General features: G+C 31.3%; 1 protein-coding gene across 2 annotated transcripts in view; it reads right to left on the bottom strand.

The window, feature by feature from the left end:
* Window positions 1-3176: 3176 nt before the first annotated feature.
* Window positions 3177-11340, bottom strand: part of LOC126762451 (uncharacterized) — a 78775-nt gene continuing 70611 nt past the window's right edge. For both annotated transcript variants that reach the window (XM_050479187.1, XM_050479189.1), the window contains exon 6: window positions 3177-4673. In XM_050479187.1, the coding sequence (XP_050335144.1) occupies window positions 4651-4673 (23 nt within the window). In that variant the 3' untranslated portion in view covers window positions 3177-4650. The remainder of the gene's footprint in view (window positions 4674-11340) is intronic.

The following is an 11340-nucleotide window of genomic DNA, read 5'->3' as shown; positions in this document are numbered from 1 at the left end:
TGTTGTTTTTTGTTTCTGTTGTTGTTTTATGTTCATCTGTTTTGTCCTTCTATTAATGTTGTTGCAGTGTTTAGTGTACACATTTGTTGTTAAATTTATTGTTTTCCATATTTGCATATCTGCCATTTATCGGGTCTGTCGTTTTTATATTATATATAGTATATGTATATATATTAATGTAAATATTGTAACTGTAATTGTAATTTCCATCGAAAATAATGCTCAGACAATTAAAAACACTCATTTAATTTTACTGCTGCTTCGAGCGCTTAGTACATACAATATCAACTATTTTTGTTCTTGGTTATATTTTGTTGTTGTTGCTGTTGTTTTATTACCATTTTTCATTGTTTTGTAGTGTGTGTTTTCATTTGTGTGCGTGTGATTGGTTTGTGTTTTTATCTGTTTTTGTGAATTGTGATTGCTGCTTCATGACAGAAGATTTATTTGCTTTGCTTTTTGTAGGAAGGAGAGTAGGAAGGATGGAGAAAGTTGTTGTTTGTGGCTGTTGAGTGTTCCTAAATAATACTGAAGAACTTTGATTTGAAATTTGGGCAGTTTGATGATTTCGTGTGCGATTTTTGTGATGATAATTGAGTCTTTTGATTTTTCCTTGTGTTTAAGTGTGTATGTGTGCGTGAGTGAGTGTGTGTGTGTTCATCCTTTCTTTACAATATTTACAGATATTAATATTTAAATTTCTAAAAACCTGTTTAAAAGTGTTTTGTTGTTGATTTTTTAAAACTGTGTGTATTTTGTTATCGCTCTTGATTTTCGTTTTCTTTGTGTTTGGGAACTACTTGATTTACAAAATTGTGGAATTTCATTGGAAATGGGGAAAATAAAAATTTGAAGGAAGCTGGGCGGCTTTAATGGTTTCGCCTGTTTTTAAAATAATAAAAATTTAATTTCAAATTGAATAGATAAAATTTAATACATTCGTAAGAAATATATTTTTTGTAAATACATATTTTATCTTCAAAAAATTTAATATCGCTTGTAAGGTTTTATTAGTGTTAACAAATTTATTAAAATAATTTTTAAATACTTTCCCCTTACTTCAAGCAATAAAAACCAAATTAAATAAAATTTATTATTTCAATTAAAACAAAAAAATAGTCAAAAAAATTATTTCGTTTCAAATAAAAAATCATAATTTAAATAAGTTAAATAGAAAAAATAAATTTTTAATTAAAAAAATTTAAAAATTAATTTAAATTAATTATTTAAAATAAAAAAATCAAGAAATTAATAAATAAAAATTTTAATTTAAATTAATTATTCAAAAAATTAAAAACAATTATTTTTAATTTGAAATTAATTATTCGAATTCAAATAAAAAAATAGTTAAAAAATAAATAAGAGAAAAATTTAAATTTAAATGAATTATTTAAAAAAGTGAATATATATAATTAAAAATAATAATTAGCAATATTCTCATAAATTGCAAATTAATTATTTAAATTCAAATAAAAATATAATAAAAGTAATTTATTCATTTTATTTAAAAAATATTAATTTTAATTAATAAAAAAATTAATTATTTAATTTCAAATAAACAAAATATTAAATAAAATAAATTTAAAAGAATTAAAAAAATTGAGTTTTATTTTCAATTAATTGAAATTAAAACTTAAAATTTATTGAATAAAAATTTTAACTCAATTAAAATTTATGAAAAATTTATTTCTTAATTAACTAACCAATTTTTTGATTAATTAGCTAATTAAAATGAAAACTATATATTTATTGACAAAAAATTTTTACTCAATTAAAATTTATAAAAATGTATTTCTTAATTAACTAACTAATTTTTTCATTAATTAGCTAATTGAAATTAAAACTATAAATTTGTTGAATACAAATTTAAGCAGAGTTAAAATTTATACAAATTAATTTCTCAATTATTTAATTAATTAAAAAATTTAAATTAATTTAAAAAAAAATAATGAAAATAACCTTAATAATTGCAGAGTGCTTCTTAAATTACTCAATTAGCAAATTTTTCATTGCGTTTTTAGTATAGCGAATTCACTAATTGACTAAATTAGGAGGCTGACTGAAAATATTTCTGAAAGGACTCTGAACAATATTTAATTAAATTAAACAAATTTTGAGTGATTTTTTCACAGTGATTGGTATACGCTACGCCTACTTTATGAAAAAAATTAAACTGATTTAATTCGTTTCAATGTTAGGCGTTCAAACAGGCCCTCAAATGAGTCCATTAGCAATTTTATAACAGCAGATATTGGTATGAATAAAATGCTAGTGACTAAAGTAAAGGACTAACGGACTAATGCAGCTGGTAAAAGTTATATTTGCAGATTGATGAAGTAAAATTAGCACGTCAGACTGCCTTAATTTACTCCATTAGCAATTTTTACTTTTGCCGGCTCGTGCAAGCAATTTGCTGATGGAATGTGTTTAATTTAAAATATAATTTAGAAAATATTTAAATATTTAGAAAAATTACAAAATATATGAAATATAAAAAAATGTATAAAATATAAAAAAATTAAAATAAAAATTATTAAAATGATAAAATATTAAATATTTTTTTATATGAAAGTTTTTTGTTTTCTAATAATTCTATTCCAGTCGTTTAAGAAAACCCTTAATGTTGTAATTAATTAACATTTTTCAGACTGAAAACGTGCAAAAAGTCACTAATTGACTAAATTAAGTGTCTGCCTTAACACACATATAAAGGTATTATGAAATAGTAAGTTTAATTCAAAAGAAAAAATTTAGAAAATTTAAAAAATACATCAAAATTTTAGAAACCAAAATATATATGAAAAGTGTTAAAAAATTAAAAAAAATATATAAAAAATTTAAAAACATATAAAAAAGTTAAAGAAATATATAAGAATAATTAAAAGAAAATACATAAAAAAAATTATACAAATATAATAAAAATTTTATAAAAGAATTATAAAAAAATTAAACTCACCAAAATTATATAATTTCTTTCAGTGTAAAAACTTATTTGCGGCCATTTTGTAGTAAGTAAGAAGCAAAATAAGCGTTTTCCAGCTTTAAACTCATTAAAACATTTCTGTAAATAATACACTTGTGCGCAAATAAATTGCATTCGTAAGTTTTTTGCAAGTCTGTCGCTTCCACTGCTTTTATGTAAGGGTTATTTAATTAGCTCTCTGTCAACATAGAAATGCAAGTATTTATGAATTTATTCACTATTTTCGGTAAACTGGGTTTTTTGCTTGGAAATTGTTTAATATTTAATTGTTTTCTGCCTTCATCTTCCATTTCACTTTTATAGTAAAATTTATTTTTTTTATTTTTGGATTTGGCTTTTTTCTAAATTAATATCTTAATTTTTTTTCTGTGTAAAACAAATATGTATAATTTAAATTTGTTTCATACTCTCTCAATATTTTTCGTATTTTGTTTTGTTTTTGTTGTTGTTTACCACCTCATTATGTATCGTATGTATATAAGTAATAATGCTTAATTTAAATGCTTTTGCATTTTTTTAATTTTTAATTTTTTAATTTTAATTTTATTTCTTTTAATTTTAATAAAATTTAAATTTACTCGCTCACGCTCGCTCTGTGAACTCGCCGCGCCTGCATGCAAAACCACAGCCACAGAGAGCCGACATACCGACATGTGAGTGTGTGTGTATGTGGCTCGAGTCCATCTCGTTTCGTCTCGTCGCGTCTCGGCTGCCGATTTGGGTCCATTTAACTGCATGCTTACTTTTACGGTATGTGTGTATGTATGTATGTATATAAGTTTACTGGCTCCTATTTTCATTTCAATAATTTTTAATTAATAATTATTTTTTTGTTTTTGTTTTTGGTATGTAATTGCAACTCTTCTTGTTTTTTAGCAACTCTTAATGTATATATGTATATATATTTATATATATACTTATGTATATATATATGGTATATAAGTCTGTCTTTTAATTTAATTTACTTTTTAAACTTATTAATGTGTTGTTGTTTTTGTTCAGTATTTACTATTTTGTTTTGTTGTAATCAAATTTTGGAGATCTCTATAAATAATTTTGTGTTTTGTTGTTTTTTTTTTCTTGATTTTAAGGGTTCACACTTTTGTTAATTGTTTTTGTAATGTCACTTTTGCTGTAGCTATGTATTTGTTGTATTTGTTGATTAATTTTATATAACTTTTTAAGTCTGATTTAATTAAATTTTATTTTACTTGCTATTTTTTGCTTTTCTTTTCATCTCTTGGTTTATCGCTTTTACTGTTATCTATTATTCGTTTTACTTCTTGGTTTTGTTGTATATGTAGTTGTTGTAGTGGCTCTTTGTATGAAATCTGTCAATTAGTTCAGTTTTTGTTGTTGTTCTTGTGCTTTGTATATAGTTTGTCAGTTGGTTGTGTTGTTGTTGTTGTGATTCTTTGTATGAAATCTGTCAGTTAGTAGTGTTTTTGTTGCTGTTTGATTCTAAAAATGAACTGCTCTCTTCCTCTTCAACCTGCGCTTTTGTGCATTCATTTTGGTTTTTGTTGTTGTTTGTGTTTGTGGCGTTGTTGCATGCGTTTTTATATGTGTTTTGCATAATGTTTCAACGAAATCAGTTGTTGTTTTTGCTTTTGTTTCTGAATTCAAATTGAAACAGTTCGCTGGGTTGTTAGTGTGTTGTTGAAGAATTAGGCGCGTGCTTTGCGAACACCTGCAATGAGAGAAAGAAAAAAGGGAAAGGATGTGAAAATTGTATTTAATTTCAAAAGAGTATTGAAGAAAACATAAAACAGAAATTTTTCCTGTGAGCCAATTGCTCTGGATATCTCAAATTTCAACTTTGATTTGCGCAAAATGATTTCGAGAAAATATGGAAATTTGAAATCAATTTTTCCGATTTAAGGCAATAAGATTACATTTATTATTATATTGTCTATATGTCAGAGACTGGAAACTAACACTTCGATCTATAGTTTATCCTGGTAGTAATAGTTACGCTCTTTAGAAAACTCGAATATATGTATCCATAAGTCACTCTTTCCTCAAGCTTTGATAAGTGAAAGAAACCTCGTTGGAATTGGCGAGCAAATGTCAGAAACAGTAGCCACTTCATACATTATGGAAGCATTCATTGTTGTTGTTGTAGCGTCAGAAAACATTACTGAAGTAATTTCGATGAATGACAGTTGACAATTCTTGGTCGAATATAAATCTAGATTCATTCTGGTTACTTAGACCACACTGTCGTAGAAATATTCCTCTTATTTGTCGGTATTAAGGTCAGAATTGTTTATTAATGCTACAAAGCTTAGGGTTGACAATTATTGGAACTAGTCTTAGACCTTTTATCATGAGATCAAATTTGATCCGGACTAGCCCACTTCAATGTATGATACTTTAAGATGTTAATAAATTGGTACAACCTAATAGAAAATCTTACAGAAGTGTTTTGGGGACTCTACCTTAACACAAACACAAGTACATGAATGGTACAAAGCTTTCAGTGAGGGTCGTGAATTCATTGAAAACTTGTCTCATGTGTGTGGTTCATTCTTTTTCTTATTTGGCGCAGACACAGCTTACGTGGTTATAGCTAAGTCGTCCATCCTCCTCGATAAAATTAAAGAAACCGTAATTCAAAATCGTCGCATTGGCATTAGATGGATAGCAGAGGATCTGAGAATTTTCGTTAATGTTTTGGGTATGAAGTCAATGCCTTGCCAGGTGGTACAAATCCTAAAACTATCTCAAGACTCTAATCAGGTCAGTCTTATATACATTTTTCTTTAAGCTGAGAAATCTTTCACATCCTTTCAAGATCCTTTGTCAGTTGTTTCGTTATTTTCCAAGAATATTTTGAGGTTCGAACAAAATTGAAGTCATCTCACGAACCATAGTGCAAATTTGGCTTAAAAGTCAATGGCATAAAGTAACTCTAAAATACTGAGTCGGAATTGCTCCAGTAAACGAATAATGTTGAGGCCAACAAAAGACCTCCAACCCCTTGCGATCACAATTCTAAACTCTAAACACACTTTTTAAACTGAACTCGTAAGTATTTTTCCGAAACTAACTCCCTTTTGAAATATTCAGGAATTTGCTGCACGTCAACAAGGGTTCGCATGTTAGCACTTTGCTGCCAGCCACACCTAGACGCGGAAAGCGAAAGTCAAAAATAACTTCACGACGATTGCTATACATGCTCATTCCCTTATGAAATTCATGTTTCAGACGTTTATTTACCAAATACGCTGGCTATAACGGAACAAATATTTGAGAAAGGGCAAATGGCAGAGCGGCGCTCAAATTGAGTTGATTAATTCCTGGTGTGAGCGTGTTGATAAAAAAAAGGAATGCCAACAGCAGGCACCGCCATAAAAGCAATAATAACCCGAAGTTCATGTTGATTAGGGAAAACGCGGCAGGGATTCAGACGAACCTTGCATAACGGCGCAAAGCGTTAAAGGACAGCGCAAACTTGCCCGCTGTTACTTAATAATGCAAAATTGTTCGTGGAAATAACGCAGATAGACAGCGTTCAATTAATTTGTAAACTCATTTCTCGCTTTTTCTTTGTACAAAGTATCATAAACAGGAACGCTCCCAGGGAACTCCTGTCATATTGTGGGAGGTGTGGGAAAATAATAAAAAAAAGACAAGAATAAAATATGACAAAGTGTAATCGAAGCTCAGTTGGGTGTACCTTTGGCTAGACAATGTTTGATAAAGAGAATACAAATAAAAGCGCCGTGGGGGTTTCGCTCACTAAATTTTACTGTCTGGCTTTTAATAAACGAGTTCAACACTGGAATGACTTTATATTAGTTTTTACTTTGAGGGATAGAAGAAAGAAATACCATAAAACTTTGAAAATAAAATGCTATTTTTATGCCCTGAATGGAGTATATAAAATGTGCCATAAAGCTAGTACCATCCAGTAGGAAAAGTCGAGACCCTATAAAGAATATATACAATAGATGTTCAGGGTCACGAGTTGAGTATATATTCAGCCAAGTTCTTCCGTCTGTCTCTGTACGCAAAATAGCCCCTCCGTTTTCGAGTTGTCGATCTTAAATTTAGCACTCACTTTGCGGAACGGTCGTTCTTGAACCAATTGATCATTAAGTTTGTCATACAAACTGCTCTTCACCTAAAGTTTTGCTAAGTAATGTAGATCTGAGAATCAAGAGTGACTTTGAAGGAATCTCTGTGGAATTTCAAAGCTTGGTTTACTAGAAAATGAGCTCTGACTGCGATGTGGTACTATGGTAAATGATGCCTTTCCCTAATCTCAATCAAACTATAAGATTGGAAGTCTTCAAAGACTGAAGACTGCTTTGAACCAGAGAAAGTTTGTACTTTTTTGGTAGATAATATATATTTATCCGAAGCCATACTTCTTCCGTTTGCATGTGCACAAGTTTAATTTTCGTTCAATTTTCCCGGATTTTTGAAGATCATTTATGTGTGTGGATTTGTCAAGCTTGGTTCCGGTCCTATCGGTAAAACTATGAAATTTATCTGTCCTTGAGAAGGACTCATAGAAAACGGCGGTGCTTTAGGTATTTCCTCGATGTATTTTCTACAACATAACCTTACAATACAAATATTAGGGACTGAAGATGAGGGACATATTATGACTTTAAGTAATCGGGGTTTCATCACGAGCTCTGTATGAACCATATTTCTCCTGCATATGCTTTTTCACTGTCTTTTTATTTGAGATCTACTCAGCTACCTTAAACTCCACCGGCCATCCACTTACATTTGCAAATCGATATGTTTAATAATGCTTAGCAGACATATCCCTAAGAGAATTGCAAAGGACACTTGCTTTGCGGTCAAAGGATAATAATTTACATCGCTGCTTATGGTCAGCATTGCATGGAATTAGTTAATTTAAATTGGCAATTAATTTGAGCGAATCGAAAGCGGAGCACTAACACATATTGAACCGATAGCGCAGAAGCTCGTTAGAGAGATATTGCCTGTTGCTCTTTGTTGGCTGACAGACTGATTTAAGAGGTTATGGGTATATGTTAAGTATATAACTATTTGTATTCTCATATGAGTAATGGGTTATTATATTGTCCTTTGTGACATTAATGGAAGTAAGTGTGAGAAATGAATTGTAGTTAGGTTAGAACATCTCAAAGGATTTCACTTAGTAAATTAGAACATTGTGTGTCCATAGTTCTGTCTGGCACTGTCTCTGTAGAGCTTATGGGTTTTTTGTGAACGTAAGGTCAACGATACAACTTAACAAGTAAGGGAATGCTAAGTTCGAGTGCAGCCGAACATTTTATATTCTTGTAACTTACAAGAAACAAAGGCAGGGAAATATCATAAGGAGCAAATCAAACCAGTGGATCAACAAACATATGATCGTTGAATCGAATAAGCGAATTATAAGTGGTTGTTGGATTTTTTGCCAATAAGAGTGGCTTTATATATATATATATATATATATATTTATAAAATAATTTAATCTATTTTTGATAAGTGTATTAACATGCCCAAAGTATTAAAATGTTCCCTGAGATTCATGGTACCTAACATACCATTACATTCATATGGAGTAAGGTAACATGGGTTTAAATTTGTTATATCAAGTTTTTCATCAAATTATACGGGCACAAAGATAATCTGCTATCAGAAAAACACGTTTCTCTCTGAATTTCAATTGTATATCCCATTCATTGAGTGATATTTACGGTCAAAAGTCAGCTTAGATACTGGGGTCCAAATATTCAGTACTTAAAGGCTTGAACCGTTTTGCTGGATTAGGAAATTTTTTGGTCATAAGGTGGAATATTCTAGTGGGATTATTCACGAAACGTTGTATTCTGGTATAATAATTTCTTATTGATTTCTACACTGGAAAGGAAAGAGTCAGATGAAATTTAAAATTATGTTATATTGGAAGAGGGCATTTTTGCGATCCGATTTCGCCCTTTTTCACATTGTAACTTAGGTATGAAATTTTACCTAAGAGTGAGCAGTGCCACTCCAATCGTCCAATTTTTACATCCTTTAAACCATCTTGGGTCTGTGGCATATTAAGTTATTGATTTATCGCGCTCCAAGCAGTTTTTAACCGTCCAGTTATAGGGGTGCGGTTATCTTCCGATTTTATCCACTTTTACACTGTTGGTTAGAGTTCTTAGAGGAATTGTTCTAATTTGGCTATTGTGGCTTTAATGGTCAGGGCGATATGTATATCAAACTTGTTAGAGGCCCCCTTTTTCAAAAATTTTAGCCCATAAGTGCCTTTTGCTACTGCGATCCTCTGAGCTAAATTACATGCTGATATCTTAAGTTGGTGCTTAGTTATGGCACTTTATTGGTTTTTCTTTAATGGCGTTTTTTGTGGGCGTGGTAAGCGTTCGACGATACAACTTTAATTTTTGGCCAGGAAGGTGAGTACTAAAATGAGCCTATATCAATATGCTTAGTTGAAGATGATTTTTTAGTGCTGTGCCCAAAAAAAAACATTTGAAATTAAACTGCGCGCGTCGAAGGATATGGAGAATTATTTTTTTTTAGGTTAGTAGTACTCTCAGTCACATTTATGTAAAATTTCATGTCAAAATATTCATTAGTGTTTGAGATACATGTCGTTTTGTGAGCTGCTAAAAGTGAGTTTTTCGTTTTTTGCGATGTCGAAATTTGTTGAGCAAAGAATTTGCATTAAATTTTGTTTACGGAATCAATTTTTGCTGCGGATACGTTGAGGATGGTGCAGAAAGCCTTTGGTGATGAGGCTATGTCAAAAAAAAATGTTTACAAGTGGTATAGTGAGTTCCAAGCCGGCCGTGAACGTGTCGAAGACGAAGAGCGTCCAGGGCGACCATCAACTCAACCGACGAAGCTCACGTTCAACAAATCAAAGATTTGGTGTTGAAAAACCGTCGATTAACAATTAGAGACCTTGCTGATGAAGTTGGCATGAATACCATTTTGAAGGATGTTTTGGGCCTCAAGCGCGTCAAATTCCGACTGGTACCGAAAACATTGAATTTTTGGAATAAAGGCGTCGCGTTGAAGTGTGTGAAACGATGCTTTCCGACTACCAGGGTGTCATGAAACGCATTATAACTGGCGATGAGACTTGGATCTATGCTTACGACCCCGAAACAACCGATCAATCGAGCGAATATCGTGCCAAAAGAGAGCCGAGATCAAAAAAATCGCGCCAAAGTCGCTCAAAAATCAAAGTCATGTTGACTGTTTTCTTCGATTATCGTGGTGTTGTGCATTATGAATTCCTTCCAACCGGTCAAACAGTCAACAAGGAATATTATTTGAACGTTATGCGTCGTTTGCGTAACGCTATCCGCCTAAAAAGGCCGGAATTGTGGAAAGACAATTCTTGGTTTTTACACCACGATAATGCACCATCCCATACTGCCCTCGTAATTCGTGATCATTTCGCCAAAAACTCAACCCATATCGTTCCGCAACCACCGTATTCATCTGATCTGGCGCCGTGCGACTTCTGGCTGTTCACCAAGCTCAAAAGACCGCTCCGGGGACACAGTTTTTATACGATAGAGGAGATTCAAGCCGCAGACGGAACTGAAGGCCATCCCGGAAAGTGACTACAACCAGGGTTTCGAAGATTGGAAAATCCGTTGGAAGTGCATTGCATAGAGGAGGATTTTTGAAGGGGATGAAAATTTGGAAGAATAAATAAAGAATTTTCAAAATAAATACAATGTCACCTTATTTTTTGGGCACAGTTAACCGTTAGGTGAATAAAACTATTATACTCTGTAGCAACATGTTGCAAGAGCAAGAGCATATCTAAAGTAGTCGATGCTTATGAGGTAATACGGTTTTGAGGTTAGTGTGTCAGAAAAACCGTACCACTAATTGCTTTTTGATTTCTTTGGAAAAGAAAGAGTGAGGTGGAAGTTAAAATTTTGGTATATGGGAAGACCGCAACTGATTTCGCCCATTTTCATCCTGTGACATTAGAATATTATAAATTAAAGAAAACGCCGGGAACCTTTGAAAATGTTCTCTTATTTCGACATATATGTTTATTTTTGTATTAATCGTTCGTTCGATCGAGTGAATATTGATCAAAGTGCCGATTAGGAAAGTGTAAAGATATATCTGGAGTTCCATTTTTGATTGTATTATTGTTATTTAGTCCAATACAATGGTCCTGAGCGCACATCAACTTTGAATGTGGAAAAAATTGGAACCAATTTATCTATAAGCTAGGCTAAAACTTATGCTCAGGGTTGATAGAAAGTTGATGGTAGAGTACTTTCAGTCCAATTTTGTCAAATGGCGGAAGTTTAATTAAAATATTGTACGGTAACCAAAGGAATAATGGAAAAAATTTGTTTGTTCTGTGCCATTAGGAC

Source organism: Bactrocera neohumeralis, chromosome 6, assembly GCF_024586455.1.
Source record: "Bactrocera neohumeralis isolate Rockhampton chromosome 6, APGP_CSIRO_Bneo_wtdbg2-racon-allhic-juicebox.fasta_v2, whole genome shotgun sequence".
Lineage (NCBI taxonomy): Eukaryota > Metazoa > Arthropoda > Insecta > Diptera > Tephritidae > Bactrocera > Bactrocera neohumeralis.
Note: the sequence above shows the minus strand (reverse complement) of the source record. Positions and strands in the feature narration are given on the sequence as shown.